The following is a 26,483-nucleotide window of genomic DNA, read 5'->3' as shown; positions in this document are numbered from 1 at the left end:
AAAGATTTTGGAGACATACAAACCAGAAGTCAAAGCTCATGCTGGTATTGATTAGCTTTGTAACCTCATTTAATCTCTCTGATCCTTTCTTTTCTGAGAAAAAGACTATGCATCTTGTGAAGGTTTGAGATAATATATCAAAAGCACATGGCTTAGATGCTCAAAACCTGGTTGATTTTATCATGATTACCTGGATGTTTGAGAGATTAGTGTATATGACTCATGACAATTCTGTTGTTTGAGCTAATATCATTCAGTGTCACCATTTACTACCGATTACATTTAATATTCTGATAAGTATTGTGGAGAAACAAGAAGGATAAACACCAAGTCTCTGCTTTCAGGAGTCTTATAATCCAGTAGGAAGATAAGTAATTATAATAAGAGTTTGGAAGCAGTTCAGTCAGTGGAAAAAGGACTCAAATAAGGCAACAATGTGTCTCGGAGAAGGCCTTGTTGGTTTCAAGGATCTAGCTCTTCCCACACGTTTGGGACGTTCTTGTCTACTATTTGTTTGAAGAGGCTCTCTGTTGTTTCCTTTTCCCTGTCTTCTTCTGGCATGCCATTACAGTATTCTTCTAGTGCTCTTTCTGATGGAGTCTGATAGTTCTTGCAGAGTTTTGTTTTGTTTTGTTTTTAAATGCTCATGTCTCTCCTTCCCTCTGTTTCATTTCCAGATTTCTATCTTGGATATAACTAATTCTTTCCTCTACCTGGTCAGCTCTACTTCCTATGCTCACTAGTTCATTCTTGATCTCTTTTGAGTTCTTCATTTCCAGAATTTCTATTTGGCTCCTTTTTGAAGTTTTAAAATCTTCAGTAAAGTACTCATTTTGTTGATTTTGTTTCAGACTTCATTAAAGTGCCTGTTTTCTTGCATTTTGCTGAGTTTTCTGAATTGCAATTTTGAATTGTCATTTAAATCACATATTTCCATGTCGTTATTTTCTGGAGCTTTTTTACTTTCTGAGCTGGCATATTACTTTGGTTATGCATGGTATTTGATAGATTCCTTCTCTGTCCAGACATCTATGTATGAGTGGCACTTCTCTAGTAGATGGATAAGAAGTCTTTCAATTGTTTCCCATTAGGTGGTGTACTCCTCTGGCTTTTCAGACCTTGGAAGGGTGATCAAAAATGGCCGGTGTTCCCTAGGAAGGTGATTTGGTTGCCTTGTTCCCGGGGGCAACCTTGAAAGGGGATGTGGTGGGCAATGGGGCTCCAAATCCGTGGAATCTCAGGGCTGTTTCCCCGCCCCAGACACCGCTGGCAGTGCAGCCTTGATGTGTGAGGGTGGGGCGAGCTGAGGAAACCTGTGGCCTCTTTTCTTGCTTTGCCCTCCCAGCAATGGTGGCCAGGGCATCTACATGGTGAGGCCCCTGCACCTCGACCCTGGGAGTAGTCACAGAGCACCCCCTTTGCTAAGGGAGGCAGTGTTTCTGTAGTACCAGTTCTCAGGTGTCCAGATAATGTGCTCCTGCTCTGCAACCCGACATGAAAGGGGAGGGGAGGCGAGCTCTGGGAGGGTAAGTAAGGGAAGGCAGGTAGGCTTCACTGCCTTCTCTGTCTGGAATGCAGACTGCCAGACAACTGTGGTCCTACCTCTGTGCTTCATCCCTGCCCAGGTCACGGGACTCAGCCGCAGCTTGTACCGCCCACTCCGGTAGGCATATTCACAAAAGCTCTCTGCTCCTCCTGACTGAAGGGAGTGCCAGCAACAACCCGACTTCTCCCCTCTCCAGGCTGAGCCCCACCGTGAACTTGGGGCTGCAGGGCTGCGTATGTGGTGCCTGTGGGTTCTCCCTTCTTGAAGAGACTTCTTCTTAAACTTATTATAATAACTTGAAAACTCTCTTTCCTAAGCATGGTGATTAATCAAGGCTTACTTAGACCTGAAGGTTTTTCATGGCTTTGGTCCTTCAAAACTTAAGTTCCTTTTTTTTAATTACTGGTGGGGGGCAGGGAGGAGAAGACAGGAGAAATTTAAAAACAGATTTTAAAACAGAAAAATTTTAAAGCAGAAAAATGTTCTGAAGCTTCCTAAAGGCTCTAAAGTTAAACAATGCCCATTGTTTTTAATTCTCTTATGAGTGTTGTGTGTTTAAAACACGTAAATATAGCAATAAGGCAGAGTCTATTTACATAAAAATTACAATGCGATTGGAACATTTGATGTTTCATATTAAAAGGAGTACTCTTATTGAGACAGAATCAGTAATTGTAGTTAACGGGCCTCATTAATTTAATTTGCATAAGCTTTCTAATTCAGCAAACTGGACAGAAATCATCTTCATAGGTTTCTTGTCATTTCAGGTAGCTGGTTTTACTCAGATAGCAAATTAGTCACTTGATTCCATCAAATTAGGCAAGGTATTAAGTTACTGAAAAGAAAAACAATTAAGAAAGGAAAAACAAGGTAGGTAGGGTGTTTTGAGTTGACTGACTCTTCCGACTGGCCCAAACAGATTCCAGTAAAGATGTAGCTGAAGCATATTTGTAAATTCAGTCTTCAATCTTAAAAACATTTATAAAACTTTCACTATTTACCACTATTTTCACAATCTTAACACTTATATCCAATTATACATACAATTTACTATTTTAAGGACCTCAACAGAGCAGAGAGAAATGTTACTCCATGGCATCAGCTGGGATGCAAATGCCATTTGAAAAAGGAGCAGACACTTCCCAGAGATGAAACAGCTTCTGAGGCTGCCATCAGTGAGCTCGCCAGCGTTCCCCTTGTTGTGGCCCCCAAGCCTATGGCAAGGTTGCATTTCCCTGCTCCCTGGAAATTAGGAGTGGCTATGTGACTAGTTCTGAATATGGCTATGGATGACCTGCCATGTGCTCCTGCTGGCTGCAGCTAGTGTGGAACTTGTCAGTGCTCCTTCCCTTGCTGTGGTGACCACCAATGTCGCAGATGGGAGAGGCTCCATCAGCAGCAACCCTGGGTGTGCGTGACAGGAGCAGGGCGCCGTGCCAACCTGGGATGGGTGTGGAGCACAAGGGAGAAATAACCTGTGCTGGGTTAAACCACTGAAGATTCAGGGTTGTTACCACAGCATAATCTTGCCTGTCCTGATTAATAACTTAGCTCCCTTACCTGGAAAAGAGAATAAAGGTTTTTAAAAAAAAAACCATGTAGACATGAAGTGTACTGGATGTCACAGTAAAATTTATTTGTATTTATGGTTTACACAAAAGAAACATTGTCCTGATGGCCAGATGTAGCTTAGAAAATGACTGGTCCCAGTTCAATCACACAAATGTTCATTCATCTTAGAAATAAGTTTCTTTTTAATGATTTTAATCTGTTCTTTTTCAGTCCCCAAGGTTTACACAGTTCAGTGCAAATTTTTTGCTATTTTGTTATTATCAGGCACATGATGTTTACCAACTTCCAGCAAATAAATGAAATCAACAAAAATGTCCCATGACAACTGAACACATTTTCACAGAAATAAATTTGATGAGCTTATTATAGTTTGACACAGTTTACTTATAAGACCTACATATGAAACATAAAACAATATTAAGAAATTACATTTGTCTTAAGGATTTATTTCTTTTAAAATATTTACCACACTCTTTTTTGTGTGTGCAAGGGTTCCATTGATTTCTTTGGTATTAAACATTATAGCTCTGCCTGACCTAAATATATATAGTTCTATTTGTACCAAACATCAAGAATTAAAAAGTTAAAATTTCAGGTGGTAAAAATGGAATTAATGCTTCAGTATAAAAAATGCCTGGCCCATGTGGGTACTATTGCTATTATTGCTTTGCTTCTATTGGAAAACTATCCTGGAAATCAAGGAATGTACTCCATAGCTCTCTGCTTAAAGTATAATTTGGTTGAACATTATCTATTAATACATACCTACCTTCATCAAAGCTATCCTGATCTTGTTCTTAAAAAAACAAAGTGAAATGACATAAATAAATAAGTTTACCTAAGGGGGATATAATAAATAGGCTACTAGATAAGAATAAAGAATATTGTAACATAAAGCCCTTCAGTGCTGTACAATTTAACAACAGCTTTGGATTTTCAAGATCTCTAAATGCAGCTTTCATTTTATAACACAGTTATGGTGCTGGTGTGTAGCTGACAGATATAGAGAAGAAAAATACATTTCTCTTGTTTTCATCATTTGAAAATGAAAACATAATGGATACAAGTGTAACGTGTACCTTTTGGGGATTTACCTGGGTATGTACTAATCAGTTTTTAACCATTGTTTAGTTGTAGAGCACAAATCTTAGGGATTAAAAAGAAATCATACTATTCCTTCAATTCTTAGTGGTTTCTTGGTCTCCAGAACAGTTATAGAAACAAACAGAGAAGAAATTAGACTCAAAAGTTTTGCTGCCTTCTCTTCTTTGCATCCATTGCATCCAAAATAGGTTGCCTTTTCGCAGTGTATCTTTGACGAAGCTCTTCTATTTCTCGTTCCATCATCGGGTCCAGAGCTTTTAACCGCATCTGTAGTTCTTCTAAACTTAGATTTTTTAACTGGATATAGGAAAAAAGAAACAAAAACCAAATATATTAATATAGTAAAATTATCTACAATGAGTTAAAATCTAATGAGTTGTAGCATAAGTATTTCAGCAAACTTGTTACTTATCTTTGAAATATTGTTTAACAATTAAAACAGGAATTCCTTCCAGGAAGAACCAAGAAGCCACATCTTGCAGGAACCTCAAGTAATTTGCAACAAAATTATTAAAGAGCAAATGAGAAAAATAAGCTAGTAAAATATATCTGTTTTTTAAAAAAGGCAGAAAGACAAATCCACCACAGCCAACAGACTTTCAGGTTATGCTCCAGATACATATATGAGGTCTGTCTGGAAAAAGTCCAGCCATTGTTAATATAATGAGAATGGTTTGTCTGAAACCAATGTAACCTGGCAGCCAAGGAGCGTGGACTGGAATGCACATGTATGAACAATGACTTCACTGTACTAGTCAGTGGGGGCAGCAGACACCATTGAACGAGCATGTGTACTGTGTGGCCATCGCATTCAAAATGACTTAGCAAGTAAAGAAATGAATCTGCATCAGATTTTGTGTTGCACTTGCACATTCCTCCATGGAAACTATTTCGGATGATTCAGAAGGCCACAGCTGTGGGCAACTGGTGACTGGCAGCTTCATCATGACAAGGCATCTGCTCAGGCATCACGACTCATGCAGTTTTTTGGCAAAACATCAAATCACCCAGGTGACTCAGCCCCCATACAGTCCAGATTTGGTGCCCTGCAACTTCTGGCTTTTCCCAAAACTAAAATCACCTTTGAAAGTGAAGAGATTTTAGACCGTTGATGACATTCTGGAAAATACAATGGGGCAGCTGATGGCGACTAGGAGAACTGAGTGAAGTCCCAAGGTGCCTACTTTGAAGAGGACTGACATGTCATTGTCCCATGCACAATGTTTCCTGTATCTTTTATCTTCTTCAATAATTGTCTCTATTTTTCATATTACATGGCTAGAAACCTTCTGGACAGACCTGTATATGCTCTCTAATCCCTCATATCCTCGCCAGCTATGGAGCATTAAGATAACCATGAATACCTGCAGAGATCACCCAAATGCTTAAATATTAAGCACTCTGAAAGTTAATCAGAAAATTAAATTATCTAGAATAATTTTATTGCAAGCATTTTGATAAAATGGCGTTTTTAATTTATAATTTGAAATATCCCATACCTGGTAAGTGTCATGTAAGTTCTGACACAGGTGTAGCCAACTTGAAAATGGAGTGCCTGTCAGATTTTCACTGTATATGTTATAGTTTGACAATAATGTTATAATTTGACTAAATCAGTGCTTTCCAATCTTTTTCATCTCATGGCACACATAAACTAATTACTAAACTTCTGCAGCACACCAAAAATTATATTTTTTGCTGACCTGACAAAAAATAGGTATAATTTTGATTCATTCACACCAGATGGCTATTTTTATGCTGGCTGTTTCCACTTTTTTATTTGACAATCTAAGAGAAAAGAGGTCAGTGCCCCTGATTATATAGCCAGGTATCCCATGTTTTAAAAATTCTGTAGCACACCAGCGCCTCTTGCGGCACAATGATTGAAAATCGCTTAACTAAATGATACAGTTTGATTATAATGACTTAGTTTGAGTATGATGGCTTCTGGGACATCACTAGCACATGTTTTACTGCTTTTCTGTGTAACAGTAGGACAGAGTTCTCATGTGACATGTATATGGTGGATAAAAATCTGTTCTGTATCAGGATCTATGGCATCCTGAACTTAATTTATATGTCAAAACAGTAAGATATGAGACTATCTCCAGAGAGACATATTTTAGGCATATTGTCTCAGGGCTTATAAGGGATGTCCTGAGATACATAACCGAACACTTGTGTTTTATCCTACTAACATTAGAAAAGTCTAAAACTGTTTATTTCAGAAACTGACTCTTAAGCAATGATGGCAGGCAGGTGTTTAAAAAAATCCGTTAAACCATAATGATTTACAGAATGCTATTACATACTCAGCATCTTGGTAGGTACTACAAGGAAAGCAAATATCAAACTATTTCCTTGCCTTAGGGAACCTACAAATTAGTTGGAAGGGAAGGGGGAGATTAGCAACTATAAACATTTAGGGATTGATCCTATAAAATTAAACTCTATTGTGTGTGGTACAATTATGGCGAAAGTTTCTTAACTCAGTTCCAGGAATAAGCTTCTCATGTGCAAAATTCTGCATGTTCATGTGTACACTTTCCTGGGGAGAGCAACTGTTTTTATTTTTTAAACAGATTGCCCACAAAGAGAAAGGAGCCTCACTATCAGTTCAACGGAGAGAAGATCCTCTTTAGGGAGCAGGGACTGTGCTGGTCCTTGAACAAGAGCATGAGCAGGGCCCTGAGGAGGCCCTGCCACCTCTCAGAGAAGGATTGAGGACTAAGGACATTAGGGAGCTCAGGTGTCTGGGCCCCAGAGGTAGGTAAAGCAGGGATGGTCCTTCTGGAAGCCGTGATACACTCTGGAGCAGGAAAATTATGTGAGAAGAACCCAGACTTGGTTTTAAAGTGATAAAACTTGCAGCTTATTTGTCTGTTATAAGAAGATTACTATCTTTCATTATTTTATGAGCCAAGTCAGAAAACACTGTCATTACTTTAACAGTCACATGTCAATTTCAACCCCAAACAGTATTTTTCAGCTTGATCCTCCACTTCACTCACTATACCTGGCCCTAGAGACTCTTGGTTCCAAAAATAAAATCCATTTGTCACCACTAAAGATACTGACAAGAATGAGTTACAGGCTCTGAACGAAATTCAAGAGAGAAATTCCAAAAACTCAGCAAGGGCAGTGTGGTAGGAAAGAGGCTCCAGGATAATGACTCAAAGGTGACACTACTCGCTTTGGTGCATGACAAGTCCTGGTATGTGTAAAATATGCCATTATTTTTCAGTCATATATCGCCAAACAACTGAGCTTACTATACTACACTATTATATACATTTATATATCATGTATAGCATTACATACTTTCTTCACTAATTTTTAATCCAAGTATTAATCATGCATCTGTTATATGGTTGGTACTGTTCAAATCCCTGTAGGGATAGAGAAGAAGCCCACAGGGAACCCGCAAACTGTCTGAATTGCAAAACTGGTGATGGTGAGTTGCAGGGCCAACCAAGACCACATGCAGTCACACTTCCCTGAGAAAGGCATGTCTAGGTGTGTCCACACAAGATCCACTCCACTTTGGTGCTATTTCAGCCCACCTTTGAATTCCTACTTAACATTCATATTTTATACAACACAATTACATTATATGACAATTTACCATTTGATTGTAGAGTCATGTATTATTTTATTATTGATTTTTATTCATGAGTTTCATATCTCTACTCCAGACATTCCAAAAAAATATTTAAACTTTAGAGATTGTACACACACACAACTAAAAACTATTCAACCACACTGCTGAATATCATGACATGAAGGTGGGTAGGTACGTAAATAGGAATACAGAATGATGACTCAAAGGAGTGGGTTACTCTAAGATAGGAGAAATAACACCATACAAAACAAACAATTATCATTACTTAAACATTTTTGCATTAAGGTATTCTTGTAATTATTTTATATTAACTTTACTGGGGCAAACTGCCATTAGTTTATAAACATATTACAGTAATAAACTGAATTCAGGGAAAGAAGCTACTTAAAAGTAAAATATTTCCTTCCCTAAGACTAATATTTTCAATATGTATACAATTTGCAAAAAAACGGGTTTGTTGTGTTGGAGAACCATTACCTGGCATTATTAGAGGATTAGGTGCTTCCACATAAGTAAATTCATGAATTATTTAAATCTTAGTTCTTTAAGTTCTAAGACATTTTTTCAACCATTTTGAGCAGAAAATCTTCATAAAGTATTTTACAGAATATACTGCCTTTTAAAGCAGAGGACACAGGACCTAAGACAACCTTTCCTTGATGATGATTATTATTATTAAGAGCTATTACTAATCTGTGCCATGTAATAATTTTCTCTTTCATTTTTGGCTTTTTATCTTCATTTGGGGGAAATCTATCAGCTCCTTTTCATGGCCATCACTGAGCATATATCCTCTCCCTACTTCAGATTTGTTAATCTACTGGGAATCAGAAAAACTATTAGATAGTCTTAAAAGGTATTAGACTGAATAAGAATAAATAGATTCTGAGTGAAAGCCTGCGGCTGTTTAGGAAAGGTAGAGTTGGTTTCAAGCGCTAAAGCTAGTGTTTTGGTGGTTGTTGTTTTTATAATCCAATTTCAGATTTGTGGCTGTGTAAGGCTGAGGTTACAGGAAATCTGACATCCACAGACACTCCATTTATAGCTATGTTTTCAGCTGGGCTGTCAGAGAGCTTCAGGTGACTCATTTATTAAAATATTTATTGATATTTTCTGTCGTCCACGCACTGTAGATACAGAGATGAATAAAACATTCTACCTCCCACAGAGAGCTTGCGATCTAGCTGGCAAGACAGGCCCATGAACAGCTAATTCACTGAAGGATGAGAAAGCTGAGAAGACAAACAGGACAGGGAGAAGGGAAACAGCGCAAGCAGAAAAACACAAGGCACATGAGAGCTCGGCATCTTTGGAGCTGTCGGCTGATGGCTGCGGTGTGTGAAGGTGGGGGGGGGCGCAGAGGAGGAGGCGGAAAGTGAGGGGGCCGATTGCTAAGGGCCTTAAGCATGTTGCTGCAAACTTTGTCGACAAAAAAGAAACGCGAGATACTTCTGGCACAAATGGTGACATGATCATATATGAATGAACTTTAGAAAAACAGCCCCAATAGCAGGTTACTTCAACAGTCTAGTGAGAAGATGAGGCTTGATTCAGGAAAATGGATGTGGAAGATTGAGAAGAGAGGGATTTGAAACTTGAAAGTAGAACTGATAGGGCTTTTGTTGACTGGTTATGAAGGTTCAGGAAGAAAGAAGGGTTAAAGATGACTCCTGCTTCAAACTTGGATGACGGGGTAGTGATCAATACCATTAATAAGGTAGGGCAGTTAATGACATTGATTTTAGTCCTGTTGAGTTTGCAATAGAAGCAAGGCCTCAAGGTGGAGACATCAGACATGGACTGTAATTTGGGGATTTGGAGCTCAGGGAGAGAGTCAAGCTCTAGACGCAGACTAAGGGAATGAATCATCAGCATTCACAATAAAACCCAAGCACTGGATGACAGTAAGATTATTCAGGAAAAGGTTTTCTTGCAGATCTTATGACCTGTCTGTGGTTTTCAACAGAAAAATAATCCCCAAACCTTAGCATTCATGGTCAGAGATTCTTCTCATTTTGTTAATAAAACAGAAATATCAAAATGTTTCTAAATAACTCTAGGTTGCAGTGTTATCAAGACCAAAAGAAAAAAGAAAACAGTGAGGTAAACCAGCAGATTTTTCACTTTTTATGCAGTAGGTATGATTTATACATGAACTTCTCGCTGGGTTTTGACTCCTGATTAAGCCCTAATAACATATATTTAGCACTCTTGTTTCTATAGCTATCAAGCCTCCCGCAGGCATGAAGATGGTTGGGGGAGGAAAATGTGGCAGAAGCAGCTTTTTGTTCTCTTGGAAAACAGTACTGTTCAATATGCCTTAGTAGTAAAAAGACTCACAGACCAAATAAAATTTTATGGAGACATAATGATAAACTGGCCCTATAATATACAATCCACTATCGCCCTTTTAAAATGCTAATCCAAATTACAATAATTCTGAGGGCTAATAAGGATAATAGTAGAAGGAAATGTTGAGCTTCCTGAATAAATTTCAATTATTATAGTGAGAAAAGTTCCCTTCACTAAAATCAGGTTTCCTGAACATCTTTGTAAAAAAGGGAGATTGCCTCACAGTTGTTATGTGCATGGACCAACAGAGCTTGTGGTAAATTAACCTGAATTTACATTTTTAAAAATACAGAAATGCTACTCATGAACCATCTTCCTACAATGCATGGAACACTATGCGTCTATGTTACCACAGCCCTATGCCAATCAGCTAACTCCAGAATGAATGTGCAGTGGACCAGAGCTGAACTATCCAGTCTTGGAGCTACCTTTGCCAGAGTTTAGAATTCACTAAGTCGGTGAAGAGAAGATTTTAGAATACACATACATTGTGGTTTTTATTGTAAATGAAAAGATGCACAAAAATAAATAACTCATCTGGAATAAGATTTTATGTTTTAGGCTAATTTTATTTAATACAATTTAGCATTTTTTATTAAATCTTTATGGTATTATTTTCCATTACCATTTAGTCCCACAATTTAGTATTGAGTTTAATGATAAAATAGAATTTGCAAAACTAACAATGGTCCTTAAGTCTCCAGACCTTACCATCATGAGAAAATATTGTTTGACAATCTTTATAAACACTGAGGACACGTAACTTGATTAAGTGAATAAATGAGCTGATGCAGTAAGAGGAAGTTGAATGCAAAGAAAGAAGCAGCACCAACAACTTCAAAAACACAGAGTAAAAGGAAAAAGAGATGAGTTTCAGAATGGTATTGTTTCATTACTTGAGGCCTTTTTTTCTATCTACAACAATTTGGCCTTTCTTAGATATCTGAAATGACGAATATCAGGGGGAAATACATATTAATAAAGGTAGATGATAAAATCAACTCCATAAAAAGAGTTTAAACTCACATCAGGTAAACTGATCATAAGAACCTGACAGAACTGTTTCAGGATATGGGATTATTAAAATTATTTCAGATGATCTGGGATTACCAAATCACTTGTTTAACAGAAGCATAAGATATAAAGTTGGTTTATTAGTTAAACCTTAAAGAATCTCATTAACAAAAGAGAACCTTAGAGATTATCTACTCAACTTCCTTATTTTAGGTGAGGAAGTAAGAACTAGTTTGGTCAAAATTACACTCCTGGTTAATGGCCAATGCCTTTTTTCTTTAAAGATTCTATTTATTTAGTTTTAGAGAGAGGGGAAGGGAGAGAGAAAGAGAAGGAGAGAAACATCAATGCGTGGTTGCCTCTTGAGCACTCTCAGCTGGGGACCTGGCCTGCAACCCAGGCATGTGCCCTGACTGGGAATTGAACTGGCGACCTTTTGGTTCACAGGCTGGCGCTCAATCCATCAAACTAAACCAGCCAGGGCCAATGCTTCTTTTCATTATACCAAGTTTGATATTCTTTATTTTTAAGATTTAATTTATTTTTTGAGAGAAGGAGAGAAATACGGTTGTAAGAGAGAACACTAATCGGTTGCCTCTCATATGCACCCCACTGGGGACCAAGTCTGCAACTCAGGTGGGTGCCCTGACTGGGAATTGAACTGACAACCTTTTGCTTTGCCGGATGATGCCCAACCAACTGAGCCACACCAGTCAGGGCCCAAGTTTGACATTCTTTAGTATGGTCAGAGTTCAGAGTGTTAAGTCACCACAAATTGCAGGTGTGCCTGTGCCGCTGAGGAATTTCCGGGGTCTTCAACCTCAGCTGAATGGTTTTTAAGCATTCAGCTAAAAAGGCCACATGAATGAAAAACCTCACATATGACATTTTTATAGAGCAGTTTTCTAAAAAGGAATAAACTACAGAAGTTACGCAAAAGGTAGAATTGCCATTTTCTCTAAACTTTAGGCCAATTGGTAGACTAGGATCTCCCAGCTCTGATAAAAAGTTTGTTTAAAACAAGTGAAAGATTTTAAACAAAACTCCTAAATGTCCTAACAATAACAATTAGATGGCATAATAATTGGATGTTCATAAGTTAAATGAAAGAGTTTGAACTACTTTCAACGGAAGTCAACATTTTGTTTGAAAATGGGTATAGTTTGGATCATGACAGCTTGAATAAACAACTCATTTTGTTAATGATAGCTCTGACTTATCACATTTCATCCAGGAAGATTACAAATCAGTACCTAAAAATATTAAATATCTCAATATCCCTTTAAAAAATCCAAGTAAAAGACATCCAAATTAGTACCCTCCTGGTTCTTGCATAAAAAAAGGACCACAACTAATTCGATGACACGAGAAGATGGAAATAAGTTTAAATCAACCCACTGACAATTCTGACAGTTCAAATTTTTAATAATCAGAATTATTTCTGAACTTTCTGAGTACTGAAAGGCTGCTTATTACTGATTCGGAAGAGTTGTCAGTAAAATTAGAACTTTAAGTTTATAAATCCAGTCTACTATAAAAACCTAAAACATTACATTCAAGTGATAAGGAGTCACTCTCTAAAATAATTACGTCTTAGGAGCTCTAGGGGAAAACACTTAGATTTTCATAGTATTTTGTTTTGTCAAAAATATTCCCAATTACATGAGTTATTTTTTTTAAAGTCTTACTCTCAAAAAACAGCAGAAACATTTCTGAGATGCACAAATGTGATAACATTTCAAGACTTTTAATATGTCCACAAACTGCTAGTATTTTCAGTCTGTCAAAAATAATGAGACACTACTACAGTGAAGCCAATGGGCTTACATGTTAATGTTAACACAGTTAGTCAAATAGTCAATCAAGAAACTCCTGTACAAGGTTTGCTGTGTTTACTGGGAAAACAAACTCTTCTAAGCAACTGTTTAAATAAATCTCACAGATGCTACAGACCCTATTAGTGGCCTATGATTAAAAAAATATGTATTGCTAATACTGTATCCTGACTCATCTATTTTCCCATCTGCTAGCAATTCTAACAATATGAAATATCAACAGAATGGCTAACAACAATAATTTTCTATGGCAATTTTTGATGCTGAATTGCCTATAGCATTTTGTAAGATTTGCCAGTGCATGCCTCAGACTGTTTTGAGTTGTATGTGGCCTGGAGCGACATACCCTTTTCCCCCCATAATATTCCACTTTAGCTCATATTTTTACTGTGCTGAACAGAATCTGGTTTGGTTTTACACGAGACTGTTCATGGAGGCTGCCACACTCACTTTACCAACGATGAGAGTGGGAAACGCAACCAAGTACTAGCAAAAATCAAGTCAGGTCCACTGATTAGTTTCGATGTATATAAATAGGTAGGGGGGCTTCTGCCAAAAAGACTGGGCAACAGGAATAAAAGGTAGTAAACCAGTCAGTCAATCAGTCAATCAATCAATCAATCAATATATTAAGGCATTTCCTGATTTAATTGGTGTGAGAATGACACAATAAAAGAGCTGAAACTACGTGAAAACCTTACATATACATTTGATATGCATTTATAAAGTGGTGATAATTTCTGATACTTACATTATACAATAAAAGCTGAATTCCTCACTGTAAATTCCTTATAAAATGTGCTCTTAAAAGTGGCATTAACACTAAGTCTACTGGCACGGCCTTCCTCCCCAGACACTATTTACCTACCCGGATGGATTTATATCTATATGTAAACCTGTCCTGCGCTGAGTGGCCCCGGTCTTCCGAATGAATTACTGTAACTATTCTGGGAGTATAACTGGGAATTGCCATGAAGCATCTGTTTTGACTGTTTAACTTCAGAGCATTTACAGTAAACTTAAGATATTTAGATTCTATTTTCATTTTCAAACAAAAGGGAGAAAACTGTCTCTTAAAGATATCAGGGGAAGAGAAGGGGAAAGTGCCAATTATTGATCATTTACAATGTGTTTCACACGATCCTAGATCCGGTGCATTGCCATGTAATAATAGCTGTCACTCAACTTTATGGGGTAGACACTACCAACACCTTTTTACAGGTGAGGACACTCAGAGAGACCAAGTGACCTGCCCTAGGTCACAAAGCTAGAGGTGTTCACACAGGCACTCAGAGGCAACCTCAAATCCACTAAGCTAAGTTTTGATTGGAGACCTTGGAGAGCTGATTCTTGAGTCTCCCAAGCACTATAAAAGCACTTCAAAACCCATTATCACATAAAAGTTTTTTTAAAAAAAACAGATTCTCTTATTAACAGATTAAAAACAGAGAACCACTGCTTTTAAAAAATCCCACCTTCCCTCTCAGGTTGTACCTAGTGAAGCATATAACTTACATTAATTAATGTTTTAGTTATAATTGGCCTTATGGAATAAGTACATATTTTCTATTTAACCAGCTCTCTAGCAAAATAAATAATTTCTACATAGAGCTTTCAAACAGATGCCATAATTTTATCAATAAAGAGATACGCCATGACAGAACCAACAAGACATGTCCCTTTGACAGACAAGCAAGGTTTGCCCGTGTCCATTCAGACTGTCCCTTGGTTGGTTTGCTGTGTGCTCAGCTCCAGCAGATGCGCTACAAGCTGATGCACTAACTACTGCAATGATCCTGTCCTGGAGCAATCCGAGCCACCCATGTGAAAAAGAAATGGTGACATTTTAGTTGTATTCCTCAATGGCAGTTGAACACTCATTCCTTTTATGCTTTTCAGTTTCTAGTAAGCAGTTTTGCCTGCTAAAAGTATCAGGAAGAAGTTAATTCATGCATAGCTCTGCTATATTGTAAACAGCTCTAAAATTCTGAGTAACTTGAAACCAACTAGTAATTAAATCTCTCCAGATCTATTAAGAGTCAGATGAAGAAGTTATGTTACCTTTGACTGATATTTTCTCAGTGATTCTGATGAACACTTTGTTTGAATAATTTAAAACACTGATAAGGCCATAAATGAGGGATTAACAAATTCAATGATCAACTTTAGATACTTTGTTTCTTTAAAAATTAACTGGCAAAAAAAAAAAAAAGATAAAAATAAAAATTACTACAGCAGGTGCTTGAATAACATTTCATTCAATGTCTTTTCATTATCAGGGGGAAAAAATGATTGCTGGCCAGGACAACTGTCTGTGTGGTTTGCCCTCACATCCCCAAGATGTGGAGGTGAGATGAATGGCACGCTCACTCTGTTGCAGTCTGAGTGACAGTGGGTGTCTCTGTGGGTGTCCTGTCCCAGGCTGGTTCCCCCAGCGTCCTGGGCTGTAGAATAGATGCCAGCCACCCATGAATATGAACTGGAATAAGCAGGTTGGAAAGAATTCTCTTGTTTTTAATTATCTTTCTTAAATGTATGCACAGCTCACATTTATTTCAATGTTTAATATTAGAAGCGTTTGGGGTCTTTATTTAGAAATTTTGTGATGTTTTGTGACCAGAATTATGCTGTAGAAACTCAACAGTATTTTTCGCACTCTAAGACGTACCTGACCATAAGACGCACCTAGGTTTGGAGGAGGAAAACAAGAAAAAAAAATATTCTGAACCAAATGGTGTACTAAAACATTTAATAAAATATAACAGAATAATATTTCAACCATGTGAAGTGAACAGAAGTCAACAGCAGTATTAAGAACCATCATCACTGTCATTAACAAATGAGGAGAGATTTTAAGGTTCAAGTACTCTTCTAGTTTTCTGGGAACTCCAAGAATTCATCATCGCTAGTGTCAGAATTTATGGGGGCCTTTAATAACAGGAATTGAGGGAGTTAAGAAGTATCACTAGTTATAATAGTCACTGAGACTATCACTACCCTAGTTAGAGCGTCTGGCAGACTACCCCCAGTGCCTGTTATGGCTAGTGACACCCCTTAATCCCTTCAGTGCCTGTGTTACTACTAGAACAGTGACCCCACCATAACTCCCTTTATATACTACAAACTTCAGCATTTAGGGCTGCTCACCCAGTTACTGCTGGCCTCCTCACACAGAAATCTGGTGTGCGCTGGGAACAGTATGCAGGTAGACGAGACAGCTGTAAGCATCTGACAGATCCAGTAGCCAGCTGAGAACATGTTACTTCAGCTCCCCCATCTGCCTCTCATGATTGGCAGAGCTTAAGACATAGTGGTTGGTCATTGGAGGCCCTTTTACTGACACAGACCCCACCCAGTGTCAAAGACAATTGGCAACTGGCACTGTGCCTCATACCCGTTATTAGCCTCAGCTGATTCGACAGGTCAGCGGTTGTAGCTGGGAGTGTCAGGCGGCTCTCTGCACTCTCCTAGGTCCTGCGTGATGGGCAGAGGTGGATGACAATTGACCAGATGCCTTGAGATTCAGCAGTAAAGTGGGACATTTAAGCATCCCCTGGGGTTTCCCGTGGGCCCACTGTTTCCTCTTCTAACAGCTGTCACCACTGCTGACAGGTCAGGTAATAACTATCACAGTCTGTGACGCAGTATTTGCTCCATGAGACGCACAGACATTTCCCACCACTTTTAGGGGGGAAAAAAAGTGCATCTTATGTAGTGAAAATTACGGTAACTCTTACTTATATCAATTAGTGTATAGTAAAATTGGTTTTGTTATACGTAGCTTTGCTTAAAGTTGGTTTCCAAGGACCTGTTGATACAGGTAAGTGAGGACTTATACATGAGAAGTTATGGAAGGTCATAAACATTAAAGAGAGCAGTTCTCTAAATATATCTGTAATTAGCTAATTGGGCAGTCAAAACTCTGTGTCATTATCATATAAACTTAAAATAGTTTCACTTTTTTCTCCAATCACACTTTTTCAGCTGTGCTATGCCAATTTCACTGATACATCCATTAAGGAATCTTAGGCAGATCTCACTGATTTCTCATCACTTTTAGTTAGTAAAATCTAGATCAACTATAAACCTCAATTTCATATTAAATATACCTGAAATCATCTTCTGGAGAATGGGCCCCTTGTAGTGCAGGCTTCCTCCTCTAGGTGAGTGTTCTAGGAACCCATCTGTATCAGTGTGCCAGCTGGCATTGTTGTGAGAGGCTGTGTTTGGTTTCAGTGAATTTTTTTTGAAGACTCTTTCAATGTATTTACCCGTTTCATGGTGGGTGATTTATGAGCACACCTGCCACACCAAGCTGAGTATTTAGCAGTTTTTAACCAAAAAATGGCATGGTCCTGGGCCCCACCCTCCCTATTCACTTGATCTCACCCCAAGCGACTTTTTGTTTTTGTTTCTCAGGATAAAAAAGTCGTCAAAGGGAAACGTTTTTGCTGACGTGGAAGAGGTGAAACAAAAAACAGCACAAGCACTAAAAGGCATCAAAATCATTGAGTTCAAAACTGTTTTGAACAGTGGGAAACACATCTTGATAGGTGTGTTGCATTAAACAAAGAGTATTTTGAAGGTGACTGAAGTTTAAACATGGAAGAATAAATACACAATTTTTTATAAATAAATTCCTGTTTGGGTGGGTTCCCCCCTCATAGATCTTGTCCTGCACAGAGAGACCAAGAGACTTACACTGGGAAGGGATGATGTTTTTATCAAGAACGTTCTCCCAAATCTTTTCAAGGTCTAGCTCCTCTAGTGCTGGGAGCTAAGGAGGAGACAGAAACCTTTTGATGCAAATGATTACTTGTGAGTGGGGGCAGGTTTGCTTGGTCTTGCTCTGGTTTGGTTGATAACTAGTGGTTTGTGCACAGAAGGTGTCTGTGTATGTGCATGTGTGTATGTGTGTAGATTTCCCAAAATAGTGTTTGGTATTATCCTGGTGCCAACCCCTCTTGGAGGGGGCAGCCATCTGGGTTGGGGGTACTGTCTCCTCTGGCCTGGAAGTCCCTTTGGCAGCCTATGACATCTAACCTCTATTTTTTGAGCCACAGAAATTGCAGAGGTTCTTCTCCACAATCTTCAGGGGCCATGAAGTCCCAAGGAACATAAGTCCCAGCCTCTTCTTTGTTAGCACACTGGTCCTACACCAGGGTTCTTAGTTATCCTGTAGGCTTTGCTTCTATCTACAGAAGTATTCTACCTACAGAGCTCTTCAGAAGAGAAGCAGAAATCTTCTATGTCTGTTAATACATCCTCTAGACTTCCAGAAACTTACTCACTGAGCTCTGTTCTAGTGGCATGTCAGTGAGTTTGCAGGGTCAAACAACTAGGCTAGCAGCGGGCTGGGGCCAGAGATGCCATTCTCCCAGGAGGCAGCACCTATCTCTGTGAATGGCTCTCTGGAAGTCTGTTCCCTCCCCTTTCCGACTTTAATCTAAGCAAGGAGAGAGCTACTGTATTTTTTGCTCCATAAGATGCACTTTCCCCCCCAAAAAAGTGTGTGTGGGGGGAATGTCTGTGTGTCTTGTGGAGCAAATATTGCTTCACAGACTGTGATGCGTGTTGCCTGACCTGTCAACGGTGGTGACAGCTGTTAAAAGAGGATGCGGTGGGACCACGCAAAACCCCTGGGGATGCTTAAATGTCCCACTTTACTGCTGAATCTCAGGGCGTCAGGTCAGTATGAAGATTTAGTGAAGAAAGTGATATCAGTGATTGTGAGCAACTGAACTTCATAAATTCTGACACTAGCGATGAGTTCTTGGGGTTCCCAGAAAACTAGAAGAGTAGTTGAACCTTCAAGTCTCTCCTCATTTGTTAATGACAGTGATGATGGTTCTTAATATCACACTGTTGGCTGCTGTTCACTTTCCATGGTTGAAATATTATTCTGTTCTATTTTATTAAATATTTTAGTATATGCCATTTGGTTCAGAATATTTTTTTTCTTGTTTTCCTCCTCTAAACCTAGGTGCATATTATGGTCAGGTGTGTCTTATAGTGCAAAAAATACAGTATTTTATTCTCCTTCCACTAGACCACTACTAGACTGTGAATTCCATTAGGACAGGACCTTTTGTAACCTGAGGCACCCTCATGCCTAGAACACTGTCTGAACATAGCAGGTACCTGACAAATACTTACTGAATGATGAAAAATGGTGGAGCTTTTAGTAAACCCTGGAAGGAAGTACCTGGCTTCAAAGGCTGGTAGCTCTCTTTTGAATATGGGGTACTTAGTACCCACCATTTTCAGCTGCAGACTCTAGTGCCAGAGTGCAGCAATAGGAAAGTCCCTTTCAAACCCTGATAGGTATCTGTTAACTCTAAAGAAAAAATATGCAGGCGTGTGCATGTGTGTGTGGTATCAAGTAAATACATTTGCAATTGAAGTAAAACAAAAAGAGTAAAATTGAGGAAAATTAGGGCATTATCTATGATACTTCAGTGATTACATTACAGAATAGTCCCATGATCCATTACGTGTTTATTCTGCATTCCTCATAATACATTTATTTTAATTTCTACTCATTCTTTTTAAAAAAAATGGCTTCTGTCAAAACATTCTTTAAAATGATAGCAAATAGCACAGTTCACTCCTTTGGTAAACAAGTATGGAATGAAGTGCTCTGGGAACGCATATTTCTTCCTAATATCACGGAGTACAGCCATTTATACAATTTTCTACTGTAGCGATATCAAAATATTTATTCTGACAATTTAAATTGTGATTATTACAAAAATGAGTCATAATTTACACAGCACAAAATATGCAAAATTTACTTTGCCTAATCTAAAGAAAGTTTTGAAATAAAATAGAGGTCAGCTGAAAGCCAAAAATCATGAAACTCAGATTATAATACAGTAGTCCCTCTCTATATCATGGTTCACTTATTGCGGCCTCACTGTATTGCGGGATTTTTAAAAATATTATATTTATTTATTGCGAATTTTTCACTATAGTGTGGGATTTTGTGGTACTGTACACATATGTTGTTAAGTTACATAGGTTTAAGAGTGTAGAATATGTTTAGGAACATAAGTAGTGTTTATAAAAGTGTGGAAAAGGTTAATAAGGGAGTGGGAAAGGTTAATAAGGGACTGGAAACAGTTTATAAGTGTGTGGGAAGGGTTTATAAAGCCTTAAAATATATATAAATACTAAAATAAATGTAAGGTTCCTATTTTGCGGATTTTCACTATTGCGGGGGTGGGGGGGGTCTAGAACATAATACCTGCGGTGAGAGAATACTGTACATAATTTTTTGTGAAGCAATACCTACAAATAAATAGGATTCCTAATACTTTAGGTTTGAGGTAGCCAAATCTTGTAGTTCTTTTAAAACAGCAGAGAATAAGAATCATGGGAGCTATTTATAAAATAATATGAACTCAAAATACGGCAAATGTTCCTTAAAAACTTAAAGAGCAATAACAGATTTTGATTAAAGCTCTTCATCCTTACTTGCCACGTGAGTCCTAGAAAATAAAATTTCCCAAAAAGGAAACATTTTAACGTTCTCGTTAACTTTAGAATGGCATAAGTTGTGGCTGAAACAGTATTTTTAATTTCCCAGATATTAACAAACAAATGTACAAATTCAAATAAAACCCCATGAAGAGATTCAGGAATTAAAACGGATAAGAAGGTTCCTATGAAACTGCTCAAAAAAATAAAATCCCTGCTGCCTTTAATAACAATCAGTCTGGTGCAACCCTAAAAGCAAATGAATCAATTGACTAAAACTGAAGCTGACAGCTTCTGTCCTTGTCCTTTTGTTAATAATTGTTTTAAAATATATTCATAAATGCTATTAATCTAAGGTAAAATCAAGTAGAAAATGAAACTAAGTGCATATAACTGGCTAATTATTAACTTAATGGGTTGTGGAGGAGGCATCGACTTTCAAATGTAAATGGCTCAAACTTTCTGGTTTAGGAAGATAATACTGTTTGTGGGTTATATCATCATAGACTGAACAACCAATATATATATAAATCACTGAAAATAAAAATGAGACAGTAAGATGCTATTGTCATTTGCAAACAAAAAAGCCTAAAGTAAAAATTTATTACAAACTAAAATTTTCAGTCTTAGATGAATATAGCAAATAACTTACTTTAAAAAGTCCAAGAATGATACCAAAGTGAATTTTTAAAAATTGTTTTCAGTGTCAACTAATTTAATAGAGAACAAGGTATCAACATTTTATTTAAAATATTACCCTGTAAAATGAGTATATTCCCACACAGTCCCTGAATTTTTCAGCGCTGAGCTGGACCAAGCCCACCTGTCTCAGGGGCACTAAGACTCTTGGCTTGATCTTCCCTTCAGCCAAACACCTGCTTTCCGAGTGGTTTCACTGCCAATATAGACATGGACAGAGGCAGGGAACTGACACGGGACACACACACTTGACAAAGAGTGGCTAATCTCACTTTGCATCTACTGGGAAGCCAGGAGACTGTGGTCACTAGTGGAAACTTAGGGATAGGAATTTGAACTCTAGTTTGAATAATATACATTAATAGGAAGTAGTTCTGCTGGTAAATCTTTACTTTTTATTTTTCAGGATGAAATTTCAGCTCAGCTTTTAAAAAGTCTTATTTTAATAAGATTAAGAAGAAAAATGCATCTTTAATTACTGACTAAATGAAAGACATACTGTTGGTTTACCTCTTGTGGAAAAGTAACAAAGTGGCTGTTAAATTCAATGTGCTTTTGAGGAACTTTTCATAAGATGGTCTTTGCAAGTAACTGATATATGCTGTTATGCAGAGTAGCTATGCACTGGATAATTACTCTGAAATTATTTTATATTAGCATACAATGCTATGTAACTCCCAATCCTGAATAAATGACCAAACAAACCTATGACTAGTACCTGGTACTAACAGATGCTGGAATTCTCGAAAGTATTCTTACGCAAGAATATGGTGAGTGAAATTTCCTTTGCCTAATTATATTCAGAGTAAAGATGCAATATCACAAAGGATAAAGTAATTTTGAAAAATACTGCATGCAACGAAATTACCTTCAAGCTGACTCAAATACTGCAAGCTGGTCCACATAACACTGCCCATTTCTGGGTTCCCATGACATCCAGCCTACTTTCAGTTAGGACTATCCATTTAAACACACTTCTTCCTGCTATCATTCTTCCTTTTTTTAACCAAAGTGCATGATCTTGTAACAGTCAGGCCCACCCTGAGCCCTGCTGCCGTCAAGGCCAACTGCTCCCAGGTGTGTTCCCTGCCTTCTCTCACTCGAACACACGGCCAGACCTCTCAGGTAGACCACCTTCACTCTCACAGACCACTTGACAGTCTGAACAGCCAGCTGTGCTGGATCATGCTATCAAAGGAAGGCAGAGAAGACACATACTGAAACTTTGTTTTTCATTGGCCTTTAATGACCACCATCCTGAATTCTACCAACTAATAACAAAGAGGGCAGATTTCCTAGGTCGTTTTGCTAGGTTGACAGCAGTGGAAGTTTCCCCATTTTCTGTCAAATCTCTACTCTGAGTACTACTAAAAAGAAAAAAAGATGTTGTTTATTGATTCTTAAGAAGTGGTGGGTTTTTAGCCTTTCAGAGTGATCAAATATTGAATAATTGGTAATTATGTTATGAAGTCTCTTAAATCCCATTAAGGAATTGTCTTATAGAAAACTCCAGAGATAGCAGCAAATGTTGACGCAATAGGATGAAGTCACGTTAATCCTAAATGTACTGAATTGTAACCGAAGTGACTTCTGAATGGGCAGGCCTCTTCTGGAAAGGGCAGGGGGTGAAGGGAAATGCTCTACTGGCTTCAGTAGTCTAAAGGTTTAACAGGAGGGGAACTGGTCCCTGAGAAGTAAGGAGATGGGGCCACTATCAGATCAATGGTATTTGGAAGTGAAAACATGAGGCCACTGGGCTCCACCCACAGGAGTAGTGGCAGCTCCTGAACTCCTCTCACAAGGGCAAGAGATCCTTGCCTCTAAGTGAAGGCAGGGTCACTGGCTACCCGGCACCCTCTGGTGGTCATATTTGGCACCACAGATGTTCTTCCTTTTAAGAGCAGATAGATAACCTGCTTTCCTTAAAAAATAAATAAATAAATTAGTGCAGTTATTTCAAAACCTTTTTTCATCAAGGGAGGAATCACCACTAGGAATGCTGGGCTATGGCTAAGTATAAATTTGACACCCCAAAGAAGTTAGCTATATAAATGATTCAGAGAGAGAGAATGTTCTCTGAATGTGTTTAAAATCCCACAGGTGAAGCTACTTAAATGAGAAGGTCTAGTCAGTACTTAGCTATTTAAAATTTAATTATTTGAAGCAGTACTTTACATAAAGTATTCTTCTATATTGTATTCAAATTACTGTAAATATTATGCATATAATAACTAACATGTTTTGAGTGCTTAGCACTGGCAGACACTATACTGTTACCTCATTTAATAGGTAACAGTCCTATGAAATAGTACTATTAATACCATCATTTTTCAGAGCCTAAATTTTCAGAGGTACGAAGAATTCAAACTTACCCAAGACACTGAGCTACTAAAAGATGTGGCCAGGATTTGAATCCAAGGCAACTTAATTTCAGAGCTGGCACTTCTAAACATTTTAAGTAGAGATACATAATTTATCAGCCATAATAATTTCTTCTCAGAAAGGGTTTCTTAAATATTTTAAACTGGACTTAGATTAGCATAGACTTGCAGGTTAATGATGCTTAAATGCTAACTAAAACCCTATGCCAGCTGAGTACTTATTTCCTGGAATGTTTCTTCACGTATACCTTATAGCCAAAAGGGGAGTTTATAACTGACCACAAGAGTGTGAGATGGAATATTTTTAAAATCATAATATATTATAAAATACTTTACAATTTACAAAACATGCTTATATATACTGTATCAGATGGGCCTCACAATAATTCTGTGAAATGGGACAGATAATTCTGTAAATAGGCATTATTCTTACTTTATAGATAAGATTGATGAAGTTTAAAATGATTAAGTAACTTCCTTAAGACAATTTCCTCAAAATCTAAGCTGTTCCAAATGATTGAAAGTAATGTACACTCCATTAGCCTGCCTGTAATCTTTATCCTCTGTTATACAGAAAATAAAAATGAGGATTTTCATAAGGCAAAATAAAATTTTACTTATTCTACATAATTTGGTTTCATTTTATTTCTGCATTACATATCTACAACAAATAATTCAACAGTAATTACTACTGCTGAATAGCCAAACATCCCAGAAGAAGGAAATAAAAGTGAGAAAGCAAAAAACCATAGAACACAGAATAACGGGTATGGATCATAAGATCCATGCTGAGTTTGGAGCAAAATGAACCAAAGATTATGAGGTTAAGATGATTACACAAAATACTCAGCATTTTATAACTCTTTAATTTTGTAAGGTGCCTTCAAAAATTTGTTACTTTTTATAACCCCTAAGAGATAACTGAGAGGCAATAATAACCTTTACATGGTAGATCAAGAACATTGTAAAATTACTTAGAAAGTAGGTCATTACTTTTGTTTAAAAGAAAATAGCTTGTGAATTTAATTACAGGGCAAAGCCTCAAATTCTTTCTGAATATAAAGCAATGCAGTTCAGAAAAATTCGTGCTGCATCGACTCCTGCCTCCCTCTGATCCAGCCCCCGATTGCCCTGGAGTGGTCTCAGAAACCTGCCTCCAAAACACGGTTTTCCACCTTCTCTTACACACCTTCAAACTCTCTTACTTAGCCTTCAGCATCAACATTGAAATACTTTTATGTATCTTCTATCTTAAGCAAACAAACCAAGAAAAATAACCCTGCCTTCACTTCCACCTACCCCTCCGGCTGTCACATTTTCATTCTCTTCTCCTCTTGAAAGTCAGACTTGTCAGTTAAGTGTGGAGAAAACAGCCTCTACCTTCTAAATTGGTCATCACACTTCAACTCACTCCATACTGCTTCTGAGCTCCCCCTCCCCCATGCTATCCAAACTGCTCTTGTTGAGTCATCAAAGTCAAATAAATTCCTTTTCGTTTATGTCTTACTTGATCACTCAAGCTGCACTTTATACTTTGTCCACTCCTTCCTTCTCATTCTTCAGATCATAGCAGTTCACAAGTGCCTAAAAAATGCTTGTTAAATAAAGAGAGAAATAAGCAAAAGCATATCCTCGTAGTCTAAAAGCTACTCCTAGCCTTGTAAATCTCTCAAAGTGCTTTTTAGGGTCTATAGTTTATCTTGATTCTGTTTAATTTTGAGGTGGAATTTTGCCTTGGCCAGACACTTCTAAAGCTTGAATTCCTAAAAATCAGTGTGCAATATTTTTAGAAAAAGAGCTGGCTGTCAAGGACAAAAGAGAGATATTACTATTTTAGTCGTATCTGCTAATAGTAGATATTAACAAAAGATAGTTCATCATCACCCAGTCTGTGAATCATCAATAATACATTAATAATATGAGCCAGGGTACATTTCAAAAACCACTACGGAAGATTAACTAATTTATCAGTATTTATCATCACTACGGCATATTTAAAGGAAAAATTTAATATTAATCATTAAAGATGTTACTGTGATGAAATTGCCTGAAATCAGAGATCATCTGTATATCCACATTCAATGAACAAAAATGTCCTAATCAATGTATTAATTAGCTCAATTCTCAGTCCAAATGGCTGACATCTTAATGTTGGGTAGAGGCCAGAAGGCTGATTGACTCTCTGGTCCATGTGCTGAAAGCCTGTGCTGAGGTGTTAGTATCACCTTGGCCAAAAGCACCATGAACAGGGGCCAGAAGAGGAGGCAGAATGTAGAACACCCACTTGTAGAGAAAAATATGGTAGAAGAGACTGTGGTGGCAGAGATGGCCTATCTCAGCTTCCCTCAAAGGCCTTTCATTTCTCAAGCACAATGAAAGCAGCATTATTGCTGATAGCAATAGTTTTTACCAGATTGTTTTGAAGGCTATTTTTTGGAAAGTAAAAAATCAAATTATTAGAAACATTAATCCACGATAAGATTAAATATCATTTGTTAGTAACAAAAATGAGGTCTGAGAAGAAACATTATGCATTTAAAATATTTAAAAATAAAAATAGACAAAGCTCTTAAGAAGGTCTTTTAAAACATCATCTGACATCAACACTAGGACAAAACTTGGCATCAAGTAGAAGGAAGAGACAAAACAAAACTTTAAGAATCTTATAAATAGCAGATTTAATAAATCTTGTAAATAGCAGATTTAATAATCACACTCCCCTTATGTCAAATATGAAACAACGTTACTTGCTCCCCTAGAATTTCTTCCACTTTGCACCATTCCCAAGCGGCACTGTGTTAGTGGTTCTGACTGAATTAATCAACGATGTTTGGTCATGATTAAATATGGTAAACAGAACAGCATGATGTTTTAGCTCA

The 26,483-nt window shown here is 37.6% G+C and overlaps 1 protein-coding gene across 1 annotated transcript in view; it reads right to left on the bottom strand.

Annotated features, from left to right (window-relative positions):
- Positions 1 to 3,156: 3,156 nt before the first annotated feature.
- The window catches only part of STK3 (serine/threonine kinase 3), a 258,261-nt gene continuing 234,934 nt past the window's right edge, over positions 3,157 to 26,483 (bottom strand). The window contains exon 11 of the mRNA XM_090282782.1: positions 3,157 to 4,519. Coding sequence (XP_090138908.1) covers positions 4,361 to 4,519 — 159 coding nt within the window. The 3' untranslated portion in view covers positions 3,157 to 4,360. The remainder of the gene's footprint in view (positions 4,520 to 26,483) is intronic.

The sequence above is a fragment of the Furipterus horrens genome, unplaced genomic scaffold (assembly GCF_987537825.1).
Source record: "Furipterus horrens unplaced genomic scaffold, mFurHor1.1.pri manual_scaffold_7, whole genome shotgun sequence".
Taxonomy (NCBI): domain Eukaryota; kingdom Metazoa; phylum Chordata; class Mammalia; order Chiroptera; family Furipteridae; genus Furipterus; species Furipterus horrens.
This window is presented reverse-complemented; position numbering and strand designations above follow the sequence as displayed.